The 24,448-nt window shown below is 42.0% G+C and overlaps 1 protein-coding gene across 2 annotated transcripts in view; it reads right to left on the bottom strand.

The window, feature by feature from the left end:
• sufu (suppressor of fused homolog (Drosophila)) overlaps positions 1–24,448 on the bottom strand; it is a 176,607-nt gene that overhangs the window by 147,170 nt on the left and 4,989 nt on the right. For both annotated transcript variants that reach the window (XM_041210162.1, XM_041210161.1), the window contains exon 2: positions 16,017–16,151. In XM_041210162.1, coding sequence (XP_041066096.1) covers positions 16,017–16,151 — 135 coding nt within the window. The remainder of the gene's footprint in view (positions 1–16,016; positions 16,152–24,448) is intronic.

A 24,448-nucleotide genomic window follows, 5' to 3' on the forward strand; every position in this document is an offset into this window, starting at 1 on the left:
AGCAGGCAGCAGCAGGAACATACCAAAACGTGTTAATTTACAGATTCAAAATTACATTTTCAAAACACCTGTTGTGTTAAGAGAGTCATTTTGGAAGCCTATCGCTACTGAACCAGTAATTTCTAGATTTAACTAAAAAACTACAAGCAGCAAGTAACATAAAATAATTGCAGGAAACTACAGTTATCCATTATAGAGCTGAAAAACATCATTTACACCAACAATATTAAAACTACTTTCAAATAACAAGAACTGCTTTCAAAGTAACTGCTTTCAAGGATTTTTCTACACAACCTTACTCCTCAGGGTAATCAGCACAATGATATTGGTAAACAAGCAACATCTGAAAGAAAATGTTTACAGATACTGGGAGATGGCTCAGCCAAGCTGTTGCACTTTGAATTTCTGCACTTCTGTTCAACAATAACAGCTAAAAGCACGGAAATGCAAATATTTCAAACTAGAGTCAGAGTTAAAGGAAGTGGATTTTAAAAAAAACTATCCTGAACCAAATCTCTGCTTAACTTAACTGAGACTTAAGGCGGGTAATTTACATATTTATACATACAACATAATGACAATATATACAAAATATATGTCACACTTGGCTCAAGATGAGTTTTCTCAAAAGGTTATCAACTTTAAATTACATGAAATAGAATAAGTGGTATTATATGAATCAGAACAATCCAAGTCGTTCCATCCCTTATCTGCAGAGCAACAGATTATCTTGCCACACTCAAGCCTACTACAAAACATAAGAATAGGCAGTGGTTGGGCAGCTGTCAATCCAGCCTCCAAGACAAAGAATACATAAAGAAACCACGAAATAGAAAATAGAAAATTCATTCCAATATATTATCTGAGAAAAAACCGTGGAGAATGAAAAGCCATTATATAATTCTATTGGGGACCTGCTTCAAAAATTGACTTTAGGGATTGGAAGCATATTTGTACTTTTCTTAAAAAAAGCATGTACCATTCCTTCTTTTCTCTCTCCTTAGCAAGTAGTGCCCTGCCTACCCAATGACCAATTAAATTAATCAAATGTAGTCATCAAATGTCAATGACTTTTATGGAGACAAGAAATCAGAACACAATTTATCCAGAAACCACCAGTTCACAATTGAATTTAGATTACTCACAAAGCTCTCAAATTATCATAATAAAAATATCAAAAGGAAAGTTTAACTTTTTCCCAATTAATTTATATTTTACTCAACCATGCCGCCATATAATGACAAAAACGGGATTGGATTTTTATTGAAAGCACTCCTGGTTCTTTATACCATTTCCTTATTCCCTAACCTTAATGACACTAATTTAAAAAAAGACAATATTCCAGAATGAAGAGGATCTGGAAAACTACCATTTTCCCTTTTCAGAACACAAACAAAATACAATCTTTTCAAGTCTTATCAATTGCAGCTTTCTTGCCACATTAATTTTTTAGATTTTTCTCAATTATTTTAACAATGAAAATTTCACCAAGTTTAAAATAATCATGCCAACTGACAAAGAATGTCACTACGTATACACAAATTTCACAAAAAAAAATCAAAATGGAGCTCTACGGCCCAGATCTTGCAAGCCAAATAGCAGCAAACAGAGAGGTTTGCCACTATTGAGGGCCACAGCTTCCAGGAAGCCCAACTATGCTCAAAAACAGAACTTGCAGTGAGCCTGAATGGGTTCCAGGGAAACCCACACTGCCAGTGCCACCAGTTACATCTCCACTTCGCTGCAATCCAGGCCAATACCTATTGTACATATCAGATATACTAAAAGTGAAGAATAAAATTTACTCTACCAAAGTACTCGCTTTCAAAAGAGGAAAATTCTACCTACCTTAATGTTTATGTAGCTCATTTTGGAGAGTAGTTTTCTGGTCGTCACAGAAACCACTGTATCAGGTTTCCCCACCAGTGAAGCTTGTCAATTGTACCAATTATGTGCAGCATCTTGTTATTACTCCAATGCCAAAGTAACTTTAAATCATTCCCAGCACCTGAACTCAGGAAACTATACCACAAACTTAGAAATTTGAATTCCCATCTGTAACAGAATTTGCTGAGTGCAGGTAACTCTGAAGCAGCATTCAGATTGTTTGATGTTGTACTTCCCTATTTCCAATAAGGACAATTCAGTAACTCCATGAAATTTCCCTATAATATACATCACCGTAGCAGCCCAATAGGAGGACAATGTAATATAAAAGCAAAGTACTGTGGATGCTGAAAATCTGAAACAAAAACAAAAACAGCTGGAAAAACTCAGCAGGTCTGACAGCATCTGCGGAGAGGAATAGAGTTAATGAGTCCACATGACTCTTCATCAGAACTAAAGAAAATTAGGAAAATGTAGTTTGACAGTAACCATGTGAGCAAGCAAATTTAATATTTGCTAAATCTCAAATAAGTTCTAAGGTAAATTCATCTGTTTCTTCCTAAAAAGAGGGCATCGGTAAGAAAAACTTTCCTGAAGTCATTGATGTGGAAGAATTTGCTTCTAAACTGACTTCCTTAAAGTTGTAGAGCCAGCTGAAACAACTTAGTAACAATAAAATACACAGCAGACTGGATAATGGTATGATTGCAAAGTTAATTTCTCTTTCTGTGCAACAGAAAATTTGTATTCCATTTGAAGAACACTCACATTAGGCAAAATAATGTATCCTTTCAACAAATTAGATTTTAACAGAGTCATACTGAAGTGCCTAAGACCCTTGCATGATTTAAAATGCTAACACCTAACACAAGGGCCTGAATTTTTGTAAAGTTGGAATGGCTCCGCACTTTAGCCAAAATGCTGCCGGAGCCAGAAGCTGCAAGTCCTGCCCCCGAACCTCACCCACCATTTGTGCCAGATTTTTCACAGGTCCACAGTTCATAGAGGCAGCAGTACATTTAAAATTGCAGCTGCCTTTATTCAAAAGCAATTTTGGTTACCCGAGGTTTCTAAAACGTGACTCATGGGCTTCAGACATTTGAGGAAAAGTTGTAAACCTGCCGGAGTCTTTGGAAGGTAAGGTACCCTTTTGGACAGGTCAGGTGCGCTCTTGGGAGAGGTCCAGGTAGCCCTTTGGGATTATTCAGAGGAGACATGAATGTGTGTAAAAAAGTATATAAGGTCTGTAGAACTGTCAAGTCATTTAAATCCTTTGCATTTTAAAATTTTGAAAAAAAAAAATCGGTCTTCCAATTTCATCAGGCCTCCTTGACATAAGCCTGAGTACTATTATAGTATTATATCTGTTTGACTGCTTCCACAACCTATTATCACAGTAGGGGCCTGTAAATTCACAATTTGATTGACAGCTCCAAGTGGGCATAAAGAGATTAGCAATCTTTGATGTGGGGCTATGAATACAAATGCTTGTTTTTAGAAGGGATTAAGTACTTGAAGGGATTTAAATGTGCTGAAAGGGGTTTGTCAATTAGTGTTTTTTTAAATATAATGCAGTCTGTAATATATACTTAGAACTATTTTATTTCAGCTCAGCAAGGATACTGAGATCTGCCAATGGTGGATACTGGGCAAGTTGGCATGGAAGTGTAAGGGCAAAAGGTTGTGGGTGGGTGGCATTGGTTGGCATACATTAGCACTAAATTGGCATAGGGCCTATAAAGGGCCATAGGGGTGGGTAGAGTGGCACGGGTTATCATGGAGGATATAAGGGGTCATAGGGTGGATAGAGGGGCATGGGTTGAAATGGAGGGTATGTGGGGCCATGGAGTGGCATGGATGGGAATAAGGTGTGTGTGTGTGTTGGGGGGGGTGGGGAGTGAGAGGAGTGCTAGAGGCTGTTTTTTTTTTTACTCTTTTTAATATAACTGGGATGAAGTCCCAGAGCACAGAGGAAGGCCTTTTAAACAGCCCGCCTCTACACTAGACAGCCATGGCTGCCTCCACACTGTTTTGGGGGCAGCTGGCCCACCCCCCGTTAGCACCCACACTCCCAGAACAAATACTCGGTGGGCTGGGGCAGTTTCTCCCAAGTCGGTTTTGCGAAGTCAGGAAATTTCCCAACTCTGTATACCCAACTCAAGAGTGAAATTTCAGCCCAAGGTCTTAAAGCCTCAGAATACCCAAATACTTTTCACATATTTAAGTACTTAAACTTATAACATTTTTATAAAAGTCTTTGTAAATATTTGAAACCAATGATACAATTCTACTTTGTTCTATCCTCTAATGAGCGACTACAGCCAATGCAACTCTAAACTTCTCTCTCACTCCTCCCAAGCAACAAATATTAATTGTGCACGCTCCTCATACTCCTTAGGTCTACACATTGAAGTCAAGAATCAGTCTTGTTAAATTTAATTCTTTCCCATAAACCTTAATACTGTAGAATTTATAACCACAAACATTCACTCCCTTCACCACCAACACATAGTAGCAACAGTGTGTACCATCTACAAGATGCACTGCAGAAATTCACCAAGACCCCTTAGACAGCACCTTCCAAACCCACGACCACTACCATCCAGAAGGACAAAGGCAGCAGGCACAAGGTAATACCTCCACCTGGAAGTTCCCCTCCAAGCCACTCACCATCCTGATTTGGAAATATATCACCGTTCCTTCACTGTCGCTGGGTCAAAATCCTGGAACTCCCTCCCTGACAGCACTGTGGGTGTGCCTGCAGCGGTTCAAGAAGGCAGCACACAACCACCTTCTCAAGGGAACTTAGGGCTGGGCAATAAATTCTGGCCCAGCCAGTGAAACCCACATCCCATGAATGAATTTAAAAAAATGAATTCCTACCTTACACCTTTCCATCTTTTTGCAATTTTCAGACTTCTAAAACCTAAGCTTAGCATTAACTAGTCACTACTTCCTGATTTATCTCATTTGTCTAAGCCTTCACTTTGGCATCTCAAAAAGTTTGCATCAAAATAAGTGAGTTCATGGCAAAAGCCGCTAAATATGTGTATTACACAGTTCAGATTTAATACAGTTGACATCAATTTCCATTTTATACAATGTGATTTTATTTCTATTAACAACACTCTCAAATTAGTTGTTAATGCAGCTCCTTAAATACAACTCCAGCGGGTGGAAAGAATATTATTGCTTAGTTTTTCTTTCCCACCAGTCTCTGCAAACAAAAAGATCAGCTAGGAGTCCTTCAAAGCCTCCAAAAAGTATTTGCATAGGTAGCAATAATGCTCCTTGCTTTGTGTAGGAAAGCTGCTTGTTCCAAGGACTCAACAGTATGATCAGAGTGAACCATGTGCTTTCATTTTACCAGCAATTTCCTCAGAACATTATGCTCCAGCACAATGTACAGGATATCTTTAAATCAATTACATTCAAAATAAGAAAACTGTTTTGTCATTTAGTCAGAGAGTGCAGGAAGTACATCTTGAGTACAAAACTGGTTGCCTATTACTCCCTTAAAAAAAGATTTAACAGCCTAAAAACTCAGTGCATTTTTGTTGGCACAGTTTACATAATTCAGAGTGAAATATTTTGATCTAAAAATGTTACCCTTCTCTGGCCATTATTTGTGAAGATGAGTACAATTGAGAAATGGAACTTTAGTAGATCATCCAACAGAAATCTAGACATTAAAATTAACTTAATCTTGTTTTAGGTGGCATGCAGTGAAAATTAGAAAAGACTCCAGTTCTGAATTATAGCTTTGTTTGTTGTTTTCAACAAGTCAACAAGGAACTTGACATAAAATCAGTCTTGCTTAAATTAACTATGGGGAAAATCCTTCTTAGGCAGTTCCCCGGGATCAAGGATGGCTTGCTTCCACTCCAGTTCAATGGGTTCCGAGATGATAAGTCCAATGCAGGTGGGGCAGATGGTGCTTGAGGGGTTGGGTAGATGAGTTGTTAGGAGATTTGTACACCCTCTCCAATGCCTTGATGTTGTCTCTGCATGTTTATGACAAAGGTTCTCAATGTGTTCATTGCCTTCATGAAGGATAAGCCTCCATTTTAATTGTTCTCAAGCCAGGATCACCCATAAGTCAGCAGGGAATTTGACCTCACTAGGAATGCTTTGAGGACATCTTTAAAGCATTCCTCTGACCTCCTGGGAGTCTCCTGCTGTAAGTGAACTCTGAGTAGAGCAGGTGCTTCAGGAATCTGATGTCAGTCAGATGAATGCCATGTCCCGCCCCGTGGTAAGCACCTTGATGCTGGGCATGTTGGCTTGGGAGAAAACTTTGCCATTGGATCAACTTTCTTGCCACTGGATTTTAGTTCCAAGATGATTCCTGTGTAGTCAGCTCTCGAGGGAGCTCCTCATCATGCCCATCTATCCATGGCCATCTGGTGCCATCTGTTGCTCTTTCTACCCTCAAAATCCTCACTTCTGCTGTTTAAGTTCCCCTGATTCTAACACCTGGTGCATTTTAACCCAAATATCAAGGTAACTGTTGGGTTCAACACTCTCTGTCTGATGGTACAGGGAAAGTAGTGCAGAATCAAATGCGTAGCCTATACTGACTCATAGTCAATTAAGATCTCTACATTTTACAGATCCAAAACATAGGACATGAATATGCAGGGTGGTTATAAAGTACTAGTGCTATTTTCAACTTTAATACCTTTGGATGATAGAAATTTTGTTCATCCAGTTGTTAATTGAGTTCCTATGTGATGCGTTTTCCCTCTAATGAGCAGTGAATTTTCAACTCATAGCTATTATAGACTTCTACTCTGCTAGCCTAAACACTCAGATTTTATTGTAATATCACCATTTCCAATCAGGGAAACATTTGCTGAATATCCACCAGCATCATGATGCACCATTAACAGATTTGTTGCTCTGAAATAAAACAGTTTCCACATGGTATTAAGTATAATGAAAAGCTTTGTAAGGCAGATGTGCTTCCAACAAAGCAGCAGAAAAGAGACACTAAGCAGGGTCACATCCTTGGATGTACAGCACAGACACAATACTGCGATCAGTAAGAAAGGTCCAAAGCATTTTAAAAAGGGAACTGGGGATTTTTTAAAAATTTAACACAATCCTTGCATTAAAGGTAATAGAAACATAAAACATGAAACATGTCTTAAACTGCAACAATTACAACTAATATTTAAAAAAGCTTCACCATTTTATTCCTGAACAATAAAAAAAGTCAAAGAAACCTTCAGCTGATATTGTACTGGTCAATGAGCCTGCTGTATGGGCAAATTACAGAACATTTAAATCTATTTTCAGAAATTATTTTTTCTACTTTGATGGCACACAGGCAAGGTTTAAACATAGTCTTATGTTTTCCAATTATTAGTTTGACAATGTACAAACACCCTGGAAGAACATAACCTAAACTTGTGACTCTTCTTTCAGCAGGTACAAATGCCTGTGAATGCATTTTAGTTTGGAACTTAACAATAAAAGACAACAAAGTTAGATCAATACATACATTACACCCTTGAAAATACAAGTTGTATTCCACACAATTCTGTTCAATGGTTTCTTACAATCGTTCAGTACAAAATAAGAGTGTCATACAGCACTCCCCAGAGTCTGGATCAATAGGACAATCACAAAAGGCTGCTCCCAACCAGTATTATAATTATGCCGTTCAATGAATGGTTGGCATGTCACTGCAATTTTATACTGTAATCAGAGCTGAAGGAGACTTCAATTAACCTACTCTACAGCTACAAAGCCATGAATAATTTGCTTTTCTTCATATAACCTGGATGCTTTGTCTCTCATGAACAGACGGTAGACAGCAAAATTAGGCCAGTTCTTGGCCAGTGTTTAGGTATAATTGAATCTCAGCCAGTTTGCAAATCTAATGGCAGCCCCAAACAATACTCCACATTTTTTTTTTACAAAACTCACAATGTACGCATTTTCTCTCAGATCACAATGCAACTCTAATAAAGCAATATCAACATTGTAAACTGGGATCTCACAAGAACCAGTATATTTGGATCTGGAAGGATACATTATTAACAAAGTACGGTCAACTCCGCATTACTCATCTCCAATAATTATTACTTTCAGTAATCACACAATTGCACTACAAATACATAGAGAAAATAGCTTACCTCCAACAAATTACGAAAGACACTGAAGGTGCAATACAATTGCTCATTTCTGAATCAACATTTTTTAGCCCTTTCTTTCAATTAAAAAATCTTTAAAGATTCAATAAAGTTGTAAAGTCCTAATCTGTGTGTTACCTTTTATATTTCCCTGCATTATAACAGTGACTACATTTCAAAAGTGATGTACAGCACCTGGGACACCCTGAGTTTGACTAAAGCATATCTAAGTAGAAGTCCTCTCTTTCTTGCTTGAGGCATTAATTTTTGAACAAGTCTCTTTAATCAGAGATATTGCGAACAAATCTCTAAAATCTGGAAAAGGACTGAAAATTGGCTTGAGGGAAGGTACATTCTGGTGAAGAAGTAGTGTACCTTTATCCTAGAAAAATCAGAACTGTTTAAAAAAAATCCAGTAACCTGCCCCAAAAATTAATTAATTTCACAGCGCAGTTATGTGAATCACTGCATTGAGGGCATGTCAGGAGATGCAAGAAAACAACATTTAAAACTCAAATGCATATAGAGACACACAGCAGGTTATATCCATTCAATAAATGACATTAATACAGAATACAAAAATAATTTGCTTGTTGCTTATTTCATCCACTAGCAACATCTCAAAGCCACATTTAACTCTGACTTCGATTCAATTTTAAAATTAGTTGATACAGATAACCTAAAGACCTGAAGATATGGCTGCAGGGCAGTGTTTTATTAAATAGAAAGCTACTTGACAATTTTTAAAATGTAATTTCCTACTAAGTTAAACCATTGTAAGAGGTAGCACCTAAATCAAGCAGCTGCTGAGCTCCATTTCAGACGGTGATTCCAGGAATGGCATTAAAAAGTAAACTTTAGTGCCTGAAGTGCATAGTCCAACTCTAGCCAACACTGATGCTCTATCTCTTCATTATCCTTTTTTAATCTTGCGGTAAACTTATGCTATAGTCAATATGCGCCAGTTGTTTTCTTCTCTTCAATTTATTTTCTCAACTAAATCAAGCAGTGTTCCTTTTCTTGTTGAGCAAGAAACATAATGATTTTGAGTACTGCCGAAAGAAGAGACATGCTGTCAAAGCTTTTCGTCTTCCACTCTTCAGGACGGATGCAAGAATGCCAAATTTCAAAGGGAACAACAATTTATACTGCATGAGAAAAGGGTACTGATTGTTTGACAAGTCAACTCTGATTGGTCAAGATATTGCCATGGAGAAGGCACCGGGACACTACTGCATTTGGAGAGGGTGGCATAGTGGTATTGTCACTAGACTGGTAATCCAGAGACGCAGGGTAATGCTCTGGGGACCTGGGTTCGAATCCTGCTATGGCGGATTGTGGAATCTGAATTCAGTAAACATCTGAAATTAAAAGTCTAACAATGAGCATAAAACCAATGTCGACTGTCCTTACCTGGTCTGGCCTTAAACGTTGACTCCAAATCCACAGAAATGTGGCTGACTGTTAAAAGCACTCTAAAATAGCCTAGCAAGCCACTCACGTCACAAGTCACTCAAAAGAATGACACCAGACAGACCACCCAGCATCAACATATGCCAATTCAATCCGCTCCATGTGATATCAAGAAACGACTGAAGGCACTGGATACTGCAAAAGCTATAGGCCCTGACAATATTCAAGACTTGGGCTCCACAACTTACCATACCCCTAGCCAAGTTGTTCCAGTACAGCTACAACACTGGCATCTACCCGTAAATGTGGAAAATTGACCACGTATGTCCTGCATACAAAAAGCTGGCCAATTACCACCCCATCAGTCTACTATCGATCATCAGTAAAGTGATCGAAAAGGTCATCAACAGTGCTATCAAGCAGCACTTGCTTAGAAATAACCTGCTCACTGATGCTCAGTTTGGGTTCCATCAGGGTCACTCAGCTCCTGACCTCATTACAGCCTTGGTTCAAGCATGGTCAAAAGAGCTGAACTCCAGAGGTGAGGTGAGAGTGACTGCCTTTGACATCAAGGCAGCATTTGACTAAGTGTGGCATCAAGGAGCAACTGGAGTTGATGGGAATCAAGGGGAAAACTCTCCACTGATTGGGGTCATACACAGCACAAAGGAAGATGGTTGTGGTTGTTGGAGGTCAATCATCTCAGTTCCAGGACATCACTGCAGGAGTTCCTCAGGGTAGTGTCCTAGGCCCAACCATCTTCGGCTGCTTCATCAATGACCTTCCTTCCATCATAAGATCAAAAGTGGGGATGTTCGCTGATTATTGCACAATGTTCAGCACCATTTGCAACTCCTCAGATACTGAAGCAGTCCATGTCCAAATACAGCAAGACCTGGACAATATCAGGCTTCAGCTGACAAGTGGTAAGTAACATCTGCACCACACAAGTGCCAGGCAATGACCATCTCCAACAAGAGAGAATCTAACCATTGACCCTTGACATTCAATGGCATTACCATTGCTGAATCCCCCACTATCAACATCCTGGGGGTTACCATTGATCAGAAACTGAACTGGACTGGCCATATAAATACTGTGGCTACAAAAGCAGGACAGAGGCTAGGAATCCTGTGGCAAGTAACTTACCTCCTGACTCCCCAAAGCCTGTCCACCATCTAAAAGGGGCAAGTCAGAAATGTGATGGAATGCTCCCTTCTTACCCTGGATGAGTGCAACTCCAACAACATTCAAGAAGCTTGACATCATCCAGGACAAAGCAGCCCGCTTGATTTGCACCCTATCCACAAACATTCAGACCCCCATCACCAAAGCACAGTGGTAACAGTGTGTACCACCTACAAGATGCACTGCAGGGACTCACCACGGGTCCTTAGACAGCACCTTGCAAACCCAGGATGCTACCATCTGGAAGGACAAGTCAGCAGACTCATTGGAACACCACCACCTGGAAGTTCCCCTCCAAGCCAATCATCATCCTGATTTGGAAATATTTTGCCATTGCTTCACTGTCATTGGGTCAAAATCCTGGAACTCCCTCCCTAACAGCACTGTGGTGGTTCCTACACCACATGGGCTGTAGCAGTTTAAGAAAGAAGCTTACCATCACCTTTGCAAGGACAATTAGGAATGGGCAATGAATGCTGGCCTAGCCAGCAATGCCCACATCCCATAAATGAATTTTAAAAAGGCACAATGCCTAGACATGTTCCTTGCCTGCATATGGCAGGTCCTTGCATATGAATATATGTAGCTTCTAGTAATTGTAAGTGAGCCACATTGAGAACATGACTTATAATATTAAATTGGCTGTTAGTGTAATTCTTAGCACACTTGGAATTGTCTAGCAAGTGCTGTTGAATCATGGAATCACATCTAATTTTAGGCAGTATGTTCTGAGTTTTGCAAGCACTGGCTGGTTGAGTACAATCAGTACTCTGCCTATTGCAAACAGCAGACAGGACATGGTATTTGATATGATCTGACTGTTGGGGTGTTTGGCTTACATAACTGGCATGGCACCAGCACTGAAATTCATTAACCACATTATTCATTTGTTTGGTAGGCAGGAAATCTTTTTAGCTTGACAGCAGCAACCTGTTAGTGGAAAATACCACAAACAGATAGCTTCACCTGTTCTCAAATTTTTGTGATACTTTACCCTTCCAGGGTAACTTAAGGTAGACTGGGCACTTTTCAGGTCCGAAAATCGCAGCCTTAGGTCCATTCATGAACATATGCAATGCATAGCGAGCAATGATCTGAACGGGGTAGCCATTATCCCACAAGATAGCTTGATGCACCCTATTTTGGCATCAAGCTTACAAGGTAAGCAAATGGCTCAGGCCCTATTTATCAGATTGCAACAAGGCCAATCTTATAGTGCATGTAGCTGTAAGAATCCAAATGCATATACTGACAAGTGACTTTGCATGCTTCCAATATGTGGATGAAACACGCGCTATATTTGAATCTGCAGCTGCATGTAAGAATTTCCTTACACCTTAATGCACTCCATCCCGCATTCAAAATTCATCTTTGAAATGCAACAGTGTAACAAGCTAATTGAGAATCTGCTAATGGGTTCTCTGCTTCCATCTACCTCAAGCCTATCTTTACTGGTAAGTATACACATTGGGATTCCTGCAGCACCACCCACTATACAATTGGCCTTATCAGCAAATTGGGCCTGAATCATCTGTTCACCATGCAAGCTTGATGACGAAACAGGGTGCATCAAAGCTACCCTGCAGGATAATGGCTACCCCGATCAATGGGTATTGTGTATACTCACAGATGGTCCTAAGGCCACCACTTTAGAAAGTGAAAAGCGCCAGTCTACCTCAAATTACCCTGGAAGGGCAAGGCATCTCGAAAATTGGAGCAACAGGTGAAGCTAACTATTTCATACTGCTACTTATGCAGTACCAACACGACTGGTATTTTCCACTAACAGGACGCTGCCATCAAACCAAAACTACTTTCAAAACACAAATGAGCAATGTGTTTTCTGAATTTCAGTGCCAATGCAATGCCAGTTACATAAGCTGTACACCCCAATGACTGGTAAGGGATTGTATCAAACTGCAAATCCCTTCAATTTTCGTAATAGGCAGAGTACTGACCATACTCAACCAGCCAGTGCTTGCAAAACTCAGGGCATGCTGTCTAACATTAGATGTGATTCTGTGATTTGACAGCACTTGCTGAACAATTCCAAATGTGCTAAGAATTACACAGAATTAAGCAGAAGAGCTTAATGGGAGTTTTAATAGAAGTGTTCAAAAATTATGACCAGTTTTGATCGAATAAACAAGGAGGAACAGTTTCCATTTGAAGGAGGATCAGTAGCCAGAGGACACAGATAATCAACAAAATAACCTGAGAAGAGATGAATAGAAAATTTTTTACAAATGCAACAAACTATTTTGATCTGGAATGCACTGCCTGAAAGGGCGTTAGAAGCAGATTCAATAGCAACTTTAAAGAAAGTTGGATATATACTTGAGAAGAAATTGTTTCAGGGCTATGGGGAAAACACAAGGGAGTGAAACAGAGCTGGCACAAACAACTCGAGGTCCAAATGGCTTCCTTCTGTGCTGTACGGTTTTTCAATTCTATATGGATTCAGTTTCAACACAACCCCAGGACATTCTTACGTTCTGACCTTTTGATCAATCCTATATGAATACTACCACACCATTTCATTTTGTTTTTCCCACCTACCTATCTCTCCTGAAAATGTTATAAGTAGGATTATTAATTCTATTTAAGCCATATCTAGGTTATAGTTAGTGTATTATGTAAAATCATAATTAACAATGCTTCTAAACTTGCCCGTTATTCCAATTTCAATTGGGAACTCTGCATTTGCTTCAGTTTCTCTTACTAAGGAAGAGGATTGGAAGGGACAGGGGATTAGAAAAAAATCCCATTCTAGGCTATTAACCTATTATCGCTTCTAGAAAATGCATGCATGTAATCGTCAAATTACGATAGAATTGGGGTCAGCTGTAATGCCCTCCAAAGCGGAACAGTTTTCCATTAGTCACCAAAATAAAAGCCAAATACTTGTGGATGCTGAAAATCTGAAATAAAACAGGAAATGTTGGAAAAACTCAGCAAGTCTGGCAGCATCGGCGGAGGAGAGCACAGATGATGTTTCGAGTCCTCATGACCCTCTCCTCCGCCGATGCTGCCAGACCTGCTGAGTTTTTCCAGGTATTTCTGTTTCTGTTTTTGTTTTGGATTTCCAGCATCCGCAGCTTTTTGCTTTTAACAAATACTTGGAGTCTGTCTGACTCTTCTCCAGAACTGAAGAAAGGTAGAAGCATGATGGGTTTTATGCTGTTGAAGAGAAGTGGTGGAGCAAAATAGAAGGTCAGGGATAGATTGGAGTACAGGAGAGATTAAATGACTAAGATGTCATGGACACAAGACAAAGGGAGTGTAATGATGGTGTTGAAGACTAAGGCAGGTGTTAATAGGGCCATAAAGGTCAGATAGCAGAATGTGTTAATAGCAGAACAAGGGTCAACGCTTCCTGGAAGCAAAACATGAGAACAAGCTACCGACTGGCCCTCAGGGGGGCTGGCAGTTTTTTTTTGGGGGGGGGGGGTGGTTTGTGAAAAAATCAAAATGGAGGACAGAGTTCATGGTCTGAAGTTCTTGAACTCAATTTTAAGTCCAAAAGACTGTAAAGTTGTAAAGTGCCTATTTTTTAAAACTTTTCCTCCTACCACAGTGTCTGTCAGGTATGTGAAGTCCTCATTAAACTACTCAGTTCATTTGCTACTGAGAGCCTCCAGCGTTCATACTCACTGTGCTTGGAGGCAGATTTTCCATCGGTCAACTCTTGAAGGAGCAAATGCAGCTACATTTAGGTTAAGATTTCCTTGTATTCAACAACATACAAATTATATTTTCACCAGAGCAACTTTTCAGAAAACAGCCAAATATGCCAACATGCTAAATCACTTTTAGGATCTTCCATAGATCACATACATTCTGCATACATCATTAATATCAAATCAGTTTCCATGTCAATTTGTGTCACTGAAAATCTTTATATATAACAGAAAAATTGGCTTTAATTTTTCAGACTTTTTTTTCCTAAAACAGAATCAACTACAAAATGTATACGTTACAGAACGTTCCCATTTCCAAACCATTATGGCACTTACTCAAACAAAAGTAGAAAACACTGGGAGGGTCAAAAGATCAATCTGCAGCTATAATCTGAGCTAATTTTTCAATGAGACCCTTAATAATTTTCTCTTTGCTGAAAAGAAAGACATGCTATTGAAGCTTTTTGTCTTGCACTCATCAAGACAGCTCGCAAAAAAATATCAACAGTAAAGGGAACAACAATTTATGCTGCATGAAAAGAGAGTGCTGATTGTGGAAAGTGGACTCTGACTGGTAGGGATGTTGCCATAGGGAAGGCAGCAAGAAACAGTTAACTGCCAAGCTTTTTGTTCAAATTCAAACCAGTCAGGTCGACTCCAATTGGTCAAGGTATTGCCATGCAGAAAGCCATTCCCTGGTTCTATCTTGCAAGCTTTTGTAAAGGACAGGACTCTATGTGTGAATATATGTGGCTTCCAACGTTAAGTGAGCCACACTGCGAGTACGACTGATAATCTTAAATTGGTTTTCAGTGGAATTTTTAGCACAATCAGGATTGTTTACAAAATGTTGTCCAATCGCAGAATCACACCTAATGTTGGATACTATGTTTTGAGTTTTGCAAGCACGGGCTGGTTGGGTACGGCCATTACTTTGCCTGTTGCAAACAGCCGAAAGGATGTGTTGTTTGATATGATCCGCCAGTTGTTGGGAAGTATGGTCTACATACCTGGCATCATACTGCAGTGAAATTCATATAACGCATTATTCATTTGTGTGGTAGGCAGAATGTCTTTTTGGCTTGACAGCAGCATCCTGTTAGTGGAGAATACCATTCATGTTGCTACTGCATAGCAACAGCTGCCGTGAAACCAGAAAGACGTTCTGACAATACTTGCTAAACAATCCTGACTGTGCTAAGAATTACACCGAAAACCAATTTAAGATTATCATTCGAACTTGCAGTGTGGCTCACTTACGCATGCTAGAAGTCACACACAGGGCTCTGTCCTTTGCAGACAGAAGGAGCATTTTCCATGCACTGCATTTTTTTCAACTAAACAAAAGCTTGGAAGATAGTCATTCCCTGGTTCTTTCTCCATGACAATGCCTTGACAAATCAGAGTTGACCTGCCTGGTTTGAATTTGAACAAAAAGCTTGGCAGTTAACTGTATGCTGCTGCATACCCCATGGCAATGCCTCTATCAATCAGAATCCACTAGCCAACCAATCAGCACTCTCTTCTCATTCAGTATAAATTGTTTTCCCTGCACTATTGATATTTTCTTGCAAGCTGTCCTAATGAATGCAAAACGAAAAGCTTCGATAGCATGTCTCTTTTTCCAGCAATATTCAAATTCTGCACCAACAAACAACTAATTTTCCCTTTACTTTTGGAACTGAGATTTTCCTCTTACAGTACTTACTCATGGACTCTGTTGTCACCATACAAGTCACTCAATCCAAAGCTAACATAATGCCAATGCTCTGGAACGTCCTGTGTTGGGCTTCCTGGATTTCTGTACATGCTAATGTAGTCCAGTGGGTCTGGTCCTCCCAACCTTTAGAGAAAGTAAAAAAAGACAACTGAGAATGGCTTTTGTAGCAATAGATACAATTTTCAAGTTCAAATGTTTACTGACTGCTAATGTGGTTGAGATGGCATTGGGGGAGGGGGAGGAGAAATGAGGAACCAAAAAAAGTGACTAGCCTGGGGTTCAGATAAAAGATAAATTTTAATCAATCATAATATTCCCTACGTCAATAAAATATCATTAATCCAATCATTTCAATTAGTCCACGGCCAATGAATTATTCAGTAGAATTATTCAGTTAAATGCACCTTACATTCCAAGTTCACAATGTATGGAAAAAAAGAAAAGATCTGGCCCAGGGATACTTGTTTTAATAGATTATTTTGCACAACAGCTATAACATATAGATTACAGGAAGAAACATGTGTAATAAAATCAGTTTCATGTAGATAAACTCTCAACCCAGGAACACCTAAGTAAATGCTTTCAGGATACCAAAAGACAAAACAGAAATTCAACATAGATATTGAGAGGGAGGGAGGATGGAAGTGTGGGAAAGAGATGTAAAAGATTTTTGGTTTCATGGGTGATTTATAAGTCTACTACTGAACCGATCAGGCAGGCTAAGGGACTTTGCTGTTCTGATCTAGGATATACTCCACTAATGAGACAACTACATTAATTACAGCCTTTTCCAAACCTCCAGGTCCACAAAATTTAACTTGACTATACAAATACTGAAAAAATAAACATTTCTTTCATTTTACTAACTGAAAGTTTTTGTATTATTTTAAGACTAACATGAAAATGTAAATAAAAAGTAATTCCTTGGCAATTTTACAAATTGTCCAAAAATAGACTGCAATTAATCTTTTTGATTTGATCACATCATTCATAAGGTCAAATCATCCTGTACCAATCTTGCACAGAAAGCCTCTCTCATGCACTAACTATATCCCTAACAAATGTTTACTTTGACGTCTTCAGCGAATACTGAAGTGGATTTGAACATGTAAATGGTTGACCAAGGAAGTGGGAACCTCAATTTAAATCTGTCCTTCTTTTAGTCTTGCATGCTCCCTTCACTAGCTGTGAAAGATGGATACTGTCGGAAACACCTGTTGCAGTGGACTAATAGTTGAAGTACATCCAGCAAACATTAGTTTGAACAAAAGTAAAAAAATCTGGATTCCGACACAGAATAAGCAACCCTCATTTGATCTAATGGTTTGCACTACCTTAACTGCACCAATATTAGGAAGACAACGTAAAGTGCAAGCATCGACTGTGTAGAATGCTCTGAATAACGAGTTAATGGTCACCCTATGGAAGTAACCTCACGGGAAAGGTTGGTGTCATCAGCAAGAAAATCATTTTTTCCATCGCTAAATAATGAAAATCAGGGTCTTGAATAGGTGGTGATTTTGATCAATATGCATTTATTTTGGTTCTTTACTGTATTACAATAAGACATGCATATAAATTTACATGCCCCATCAATGCTAGTTTCTCAATGAGGCAAGACTGATAAAATCCAAAGAGCAAGCACTCTGAATCAATCTATTTCTAGACATGAACACTTGTTGATTAGTTCATGCCAGAACTGGAAAAGTGCTCAACTTTAAATGCCATGTCATTTTGGTTTTTATTAGTCCTGAAAGAATCTGTAAAGATCAATACTTAGGAATAAAAAAGGGGCAGCCACATTGTTAGGCGTTTATTATAGACCTCCAGATAGTCAGCGGGAAATTGAGGAGCAAATATGTGCACAATTTGCTGAGGAGTGTAAAAACAATAACGATAGGGTAACTATATTAGGTGATTTCAACTTTCCCAACATTAATTGGGATAGGCAAGTGTTAAGAGCTCGGATGGAGTGGATTTCTTGAAATGTGTACAGGAAAACTTTTTAGGTCAATATGTAGAGGGTCCAACAAGGGACGGCGCAGAGCTGGACCTAATTCTGGGGAATGAAGCCGGGCAGGTGGCTGAGGTGATGGTGGGGGAGCATTTTAGAGATAGCAACCATAATGTGGTACAAATTAAGCTTGTTTTGGACAAAGAAATAGAAAAAATGTTTTGGATTGGGGGAGAGTGGATTTTAGTAAAATAAGGCAGGATCTGGCGAAGACTGGGAACAACTACTTGTGGGGAAATCTACAGAGGAGCAGTGGGGGGCATTCAAAATGGAAATGGGGAGGGTACAGGCTCACATGTTCCCTCTAGGATGATAGGAAGGAGTAACAAGCCCATGGATGACCAGAGATATTCAGGATACAATGAGAAGGAAAAGAGAGGCTTTTAGCAGGTACAAGGGGAGTAAATCAGCAAAGGCATTAGAGCAGTACAGAAAGTGCAGGGTGGAGCTTAAGTAAGCAATTAGGAGAGCAAAGAGGGGATATGAGAAAGCTCTGGCTGGTAAAAGTAGGGAAAATCCCAAGATATTCTATAAGTATATCAATGGGAAGAGAATAACCAGGGAAAGAGTAGGGCCCATTAGGGACAAGGGGGCAATCTATGGGTGGAGCCAGATTGGTAGAGCGTTGGACGAATATTTCACATCCGTCTTCACCCAAGAGAATGAAGATGAAGGTATGGAACTCGGCGAGAGAGACTGCGAGGTTCTTGAGCAAATTGATATAGGGAGTGACAAGGTATTGGAAGTGTTGGCAGGCTTAAAAGTGGACAAATCTCCAGGTCTGGATGATTTGTGTCCCAGACTGCTGAGGGAGGCAAGGGAGGAGATCGCAGGGGCTCTGACCCAAATTTTTAATTCCTCTCTGGCCACAGGGGAGGTGCCAGAGGACTGGAGAACAGCTAATGTGGTTCTGCTATTTAAGAAGGGTTGTAGAGATAAGCCAGGGAACAACAGGCCAGTGAGTCTCACATCAGTGCAGGGAAACTATTGGAGAAAATTCTGAAGGAAAGAATCTATCTCCACTTGGAGAGGCAAGGTTTAATCAGGGATAGTCAGCATGGCTTTGTCAGAGGGAGGTCATGCCTAACAAATTTGATTAAATTTTTTGAGGAGGTAACCAGGTGTGTAGATGAGGGCAGTGCAGTTGATATAGTTTATATGGATTTCAGCAAAGCCTTTGACAAGGTCCCACATGGGATACTTATAAAGAAGGCAAATGCTCATGGGATACAGGGTAATTTGATAAGGTGGATTCAAAATTGGTTTAGTTGTAGGAGACAGAGGGTGATGACAGAGTCTGTTTTTGTGACTGGAAGCCAGTGTCCAGTGGCGTATCACAGGGATCTGTGCTGGGTCCCTTATTATTCGTCATTAATATAAACAACATAGATGACTATGCGGGGGGTAGGATTAGTAAGATGGCTGATGACAGAGAGGTTGAGTGTCTTGGGCCACAGGAAGATATAAACGGGATGGTCAAATGGGCAGATAAGTGGCAGATGGAATTTAACCCTGAAAAGTGTGAGGTGATACACTTTGGAAGGAGTAATTTGACAAGGAATTATTCAATGAACAGCATGGCACTAGGAAGTTCTGAGGAACAAAGGGACCTTGCCGTGTGTCCATAGATCTCTGAAGGCGAAGGGGCATGTTAGTGGGGTGATGAAAAAAGCATATGGGACACTTGCCTTTATCAACCGAGGCATAGATTACATAAGTAGGGAGGTCTTGTTGGAGTTGTATAGAACCTTGGTGAGGCCACAGCTGGAGTACAGTGTGCAGTTCTGGTAGCCACATTACAGGAAGGATGTGATTGCACTGGACGGGGTGCAGAGGAGATTCACCCGGATGTTGTCTGGGATGAAACATTTAAGTTATGAAGAGAGGTTGGATAGACTTGGGTTGTATTTGTTGGAGCAGAGAAGACTTAGGAGTGACCTGATCGAGGTGTACAAGATTACGAGGGGCATGGACAGGGTGGATAGGGAGCAGATGTTCCCCTTAGTTGAAGGGTCAGTCATGAGGGGACATAAGTTCAAGGTGAGGGGCAGGAGGTTTAGGGGGGACGTGAGGAAAAACTTTTTTACCCAGAGGGCGGTGATGGTCTGGAATGCGTTGCCTGGGAGGGTGGTGGAGGCGAGTTGCCTCACATCCTTTAAAAAGTACCTGGATGAGCACTTGGCACATCATAACATTCAAGGCTATGGGCCAAGTGCTGGTAAATGGGATTAGGTAGGTAGGTAGGTCAGGTGTTTCTCATGTGTCGGTGCAGACTCGATGGGCCGAAGGGCCTCTTCTGCACTGTGTGATTCTGTGAATACTGAACAGGAGTATAAATTACATATATTAAAAAAATTCAAACCATAAATATGCATCTGAAAATCGAAGATATCTGTGTTTGCAAATTTAATGACTTCCAGGTAGATACTCCACTGATTGCACAAAGGAACCACAATAACCAGATTTCACAAGTGCCCTGGGTTATGCCAAAAGTACTAGTAAGATTTTAATTCCATGTAAAAATAAACAGTCTTATTGAAGACATTTATTCAGTGCTGTGCAGAAAGCATTCAAACAAATAAAGTAGTCTGAAGTTATGAAGCAACCATAACCACGTGTTTTGATAAGATAAATTGAGTAAATTTTATATCTAAAAGCTTATATTTATGTGTATTACAGTGTAACTAAGGTAAAACCCTAAACTTAAACTTAAAGTATAACATTCATAAGACCATACAATAAATTGAAATGGTATTTTCTTAACTCCAAAAGATTACATAAAAGCAAATAAACAATACTATACACTAAGGGTGGCACATAAAAAACACTAGCACAGGTTTGCCATACAACTCCCTCCAGCTTACTCTTCCATTCAAAAAGATCATAGCTAATTTTCTAACTCAACTCCCATTTCCATCTCCTCACATCCTTGATTCACTTACTGCTCAAAAATATATCAATTTTAACTTTGAATATACTTAACGACTGGTCAGCCCTTTGGAGGACACAAATCCGAAGATTCACAAACCTCTGAAAAAGAAATTTCTCATCGCAATCTTAAATGGCTGATGGGAGAGGGGCTCGCGCGGGCGAGGGAGGCGGCGAGGGGGCTCCAGCGGGCGAGGGAGGCGGCGAGGGGGCTCCAGCGGGCGAGGGAGGCGGCGAGGGGGCTCCAGCGGGCGAGGGAGGCGGCGAGGGGGCTCCAGCGGGTGAGGGAGGCGGCGAGGGGGCTCGCGCGGGTGAGGAGATGGGGAGGGAGCTCGCGCGGGCGAGGAGACGGGGAGGGAGCTCGCGCGGGCGAGGAGACGGGGAGGGAGCTCGCGCAAGCAAGACGGAGGCGCGCACAAGCAAGCGAGACGGGAAGGGGGCGTGCACGAGCGAGCAGGACAGGGAGGGGGTGCGCGCGAGCGAGACGGGGAGGGGGCGGGCACGAGCGAGCAAGACAAGGAGGGGGCGCAAGCGAGCGAGACGGGGAGGGGGCGCGCGTAAGCAAGCGAGACGGGGAGGGGGCGCGCTTGAGCAAGCGAGACGGGGCTGTGCACGCGAGAGCGAGCAAGAAGGGGAGGGGGCGTGTGCGAAAGCGAGCAAGACGGGGTGGGGGTGCACGCACGAGCAAGCAAAATTGGGAGGGGCACGCACACGAGCGAGTGAGACGGGGAAGGGGCGCGCACGAACGAGCAAGGCAGGGAGGGTCTCACGCGCGCGACCAAGCAGGGCGGGGAGGGGGCGTGGGCACAAGTGAGTGAAACGGGGAGGGGGCGCGAGTGAGTGAAACGGGGAGGGGGCGCGCGCGCGAGACGGGGAGGGGGCGCGCGCGCGAGACAGGGAGGGGGCGCGCGTGCGAGACAGGGAGGGGGCGCGCGCACACAAGCAAGCGAGATGTGAAGGTGGCACGCGAGCGAGCAAGCAAAACGGAGAGCAGGCACGTGCACCAGCGAGCAAGATGGGGAGGCTGTGCACACGCGTGAACGAGCAAGGCGGGGAGGGGGCTCACGCACGCAAGTGAGACAGGGGCATGGGAGCGCAAGCGAGCAAGACGGGGAGGGGGGCGCGCGCAAGAGAGCAAGACGGGTAGGGGCCTTGTGCGAGCGAGATGCGAGGGGGCGCGCGCGAGCGAGACGGGGCGTGCGTGAGCGAGACAGGGAGGGGTGCACACGCGAGAACGAGCGAGAAAGGGAGCGTGGGCACGCGCGCGAGAGTGAGCGAGACGGGGAGGGGGCACACACGCACGAGCGAGTGAAACGGGGAGGTGACGCGCGCACGAGAGCGAGATGGGGAGGGGGCGCGCACAAGGGAGCGAGCAAAGTGGGGAGGGTCTCACGCGCACGAGTGATACGGGGAGTGGGCTCGGGAGCGCAAGCGAGACGGGGAGGGGGGCCGCGCAGAAGAGAGTGAGACAGGGAGGGGCCACGTGTGCACGAGCGAGTGAGACGGGGAGGGGTCGCACGCGCTAGACAGGGAGTGGGCATGCGCGAGACAGTGAGCGAGACAGGGAGGGGGCCCGCACAAGACAGCGAGCGAGACGGCAAGGGGGCACACACAAGAGAGCGAGCGAGACCGGGAGGGGTCGCGCACGTGAGACAGGAGGAGCCATGCGCACGAGAGCGAGCGAGACGGGATGGGGCCATGCGCGAGCTAGTGAGACGGGGAAGGGGGGGCCCGCACAATCGAGACGGGGAGGGGACACGCGTGAGACCGGGAGGGGGCACACGAGCGAGTGAGACGGGGAGGGGACGCGCATGAGCGAGCAAGGCGGGGCGGGCATGTGCTAGACCGAGAGCTCGCGTGCAAGAGAGAGAGATCGCACGTGCATGAGAGACAGCAAGCGAAACTGAGAAAGAGAGAGCAGTGCACATACCTTCTCTTAATAAATACAAATTTTAGAATCATTGCGATAGCTTGGCCAAGATTTCCTTTGGCCAACCTGGCAAATACAACCTGCCAAGTACCACCTGCCCTATCATAACTTATGCTGGCACCTCAAAGCACCAAAGAAGTACCATCAACAATGCCTTTACAAGATCCCCAAATCTAGTTGCAAGGAAGAAAAGACAACGTGCCTAGCATTGAGGTGCCAACACTCAAAAACAGCTCCACTCGACGGAACATGTCATGCATTTGCCAGGCTCCTGAAGGAACTGATCTACTCGGAACTCAATCGTAGCAGCAAACTGCCAGGGGAAGAGTGGAAACGTTTCAGGAGTATCCTCAAAGCATGCCTGAAGAGGTCATGGGAGTGCCTGACCAAAATGGACAAGGTTTATTTGGAAAGCAGCAAACACATCGAGGGACTTCATCAGGAGCACATTGAGGCGGCACAGACCTCCAAACATCTGACATGAAAATAACATTTTTTCATTATACTATTGTGGTTTATTGTGAAGTAGGCTTATGGGTGTGAGTATGGATGATTGCCAGTGTAGCTGATTTAATTGAATTAGAGTCAGATAGACTGTAAGCTTGAAATTATCAAAAGAAATTAGAGGTAAAAGGCATTTGAAATGCTAATGAGTAAACATGGATGAAGGCTTAGCATGTAGGGTGTGAAGAAAATTTGCATTTTTAGATAAGTGGAGTTTTTTGGGTTTCAAAGGGATGATAGAATATTTACAACTAACACAATTAGCAAGGCCAAGCAGTATGTTTATTTTCCCAAAGGAACTGACCATATTGGCAACATGAAAGATTTTTATATTATGGGAAAAGTAAATTTCCAAAGACATAAAGAACAACGGAATTTACCAATTAAAGAGAGAGAAACATATATAAAGTGAATGGAAGGCTATGTTGCCGGGGGGGGGGGGGCATGTAAGATCTCAAAGCACTGTGTGAAATAGCCTTAGGGAAACCTCCAGCCACTTTTGCAGAAGTCTGCTGTGTCTAATAACTAAAGGTGGAGGAAAGCCTTTGGAATTCCACGGTCGAGTGGGTGCTGTGGTAAACTTGCTGGCTTGATTATTTAAATTTAAAATCTATTTTGGACAGTTGCCTTAAGGAGGGTGTGTAGCTAGGAATCAGGTTAATTAGGAATTTTGGGATTTGTTATAGTATTAAGTAATTGTAATCTTATGTAAGTGATTGAAATCTTTTCCTTTGTTAATAAATGCTTTAATTTAGTTTTCAAAATCTCTAAAGGTGTCAGTGTTCTCATTACTTGTGAACACAGTGTACAAATCTTCTCCTAATAAATAAAAATTGCAAATCCATTGTGATAGCGTGGCCAAGTTTTCCTTGTGGATTTGGTCCACCTGGCACACATCACCTGCCACGTCACAATATATCTCATCTGCCCAAACCCTCAAGCTCCTTTTGTTCCACATCTGGCAGAGTCTGTAGATTGCACTTTGGAATTATCAGCCATCTGAGAACCCATTGAACCATAGTGGAGGCAAGTCAGCCTTGGTCC

This window comes from Carcharodon carcharias, chromosome 17 (assembly GCF_017639515.1).
Source record: "Carcharodon carcharias isolate sCarCar2 chromosome 17, sCarCar2.pri, whole genome shotgun sequence".
Taxonomy (NCBI): Eukaryota; Metazoa; Chordata; class Chondrichthyes; order Lamniformes; family Lamnidae; genus Carcharodon; species Carcharodon carcharias.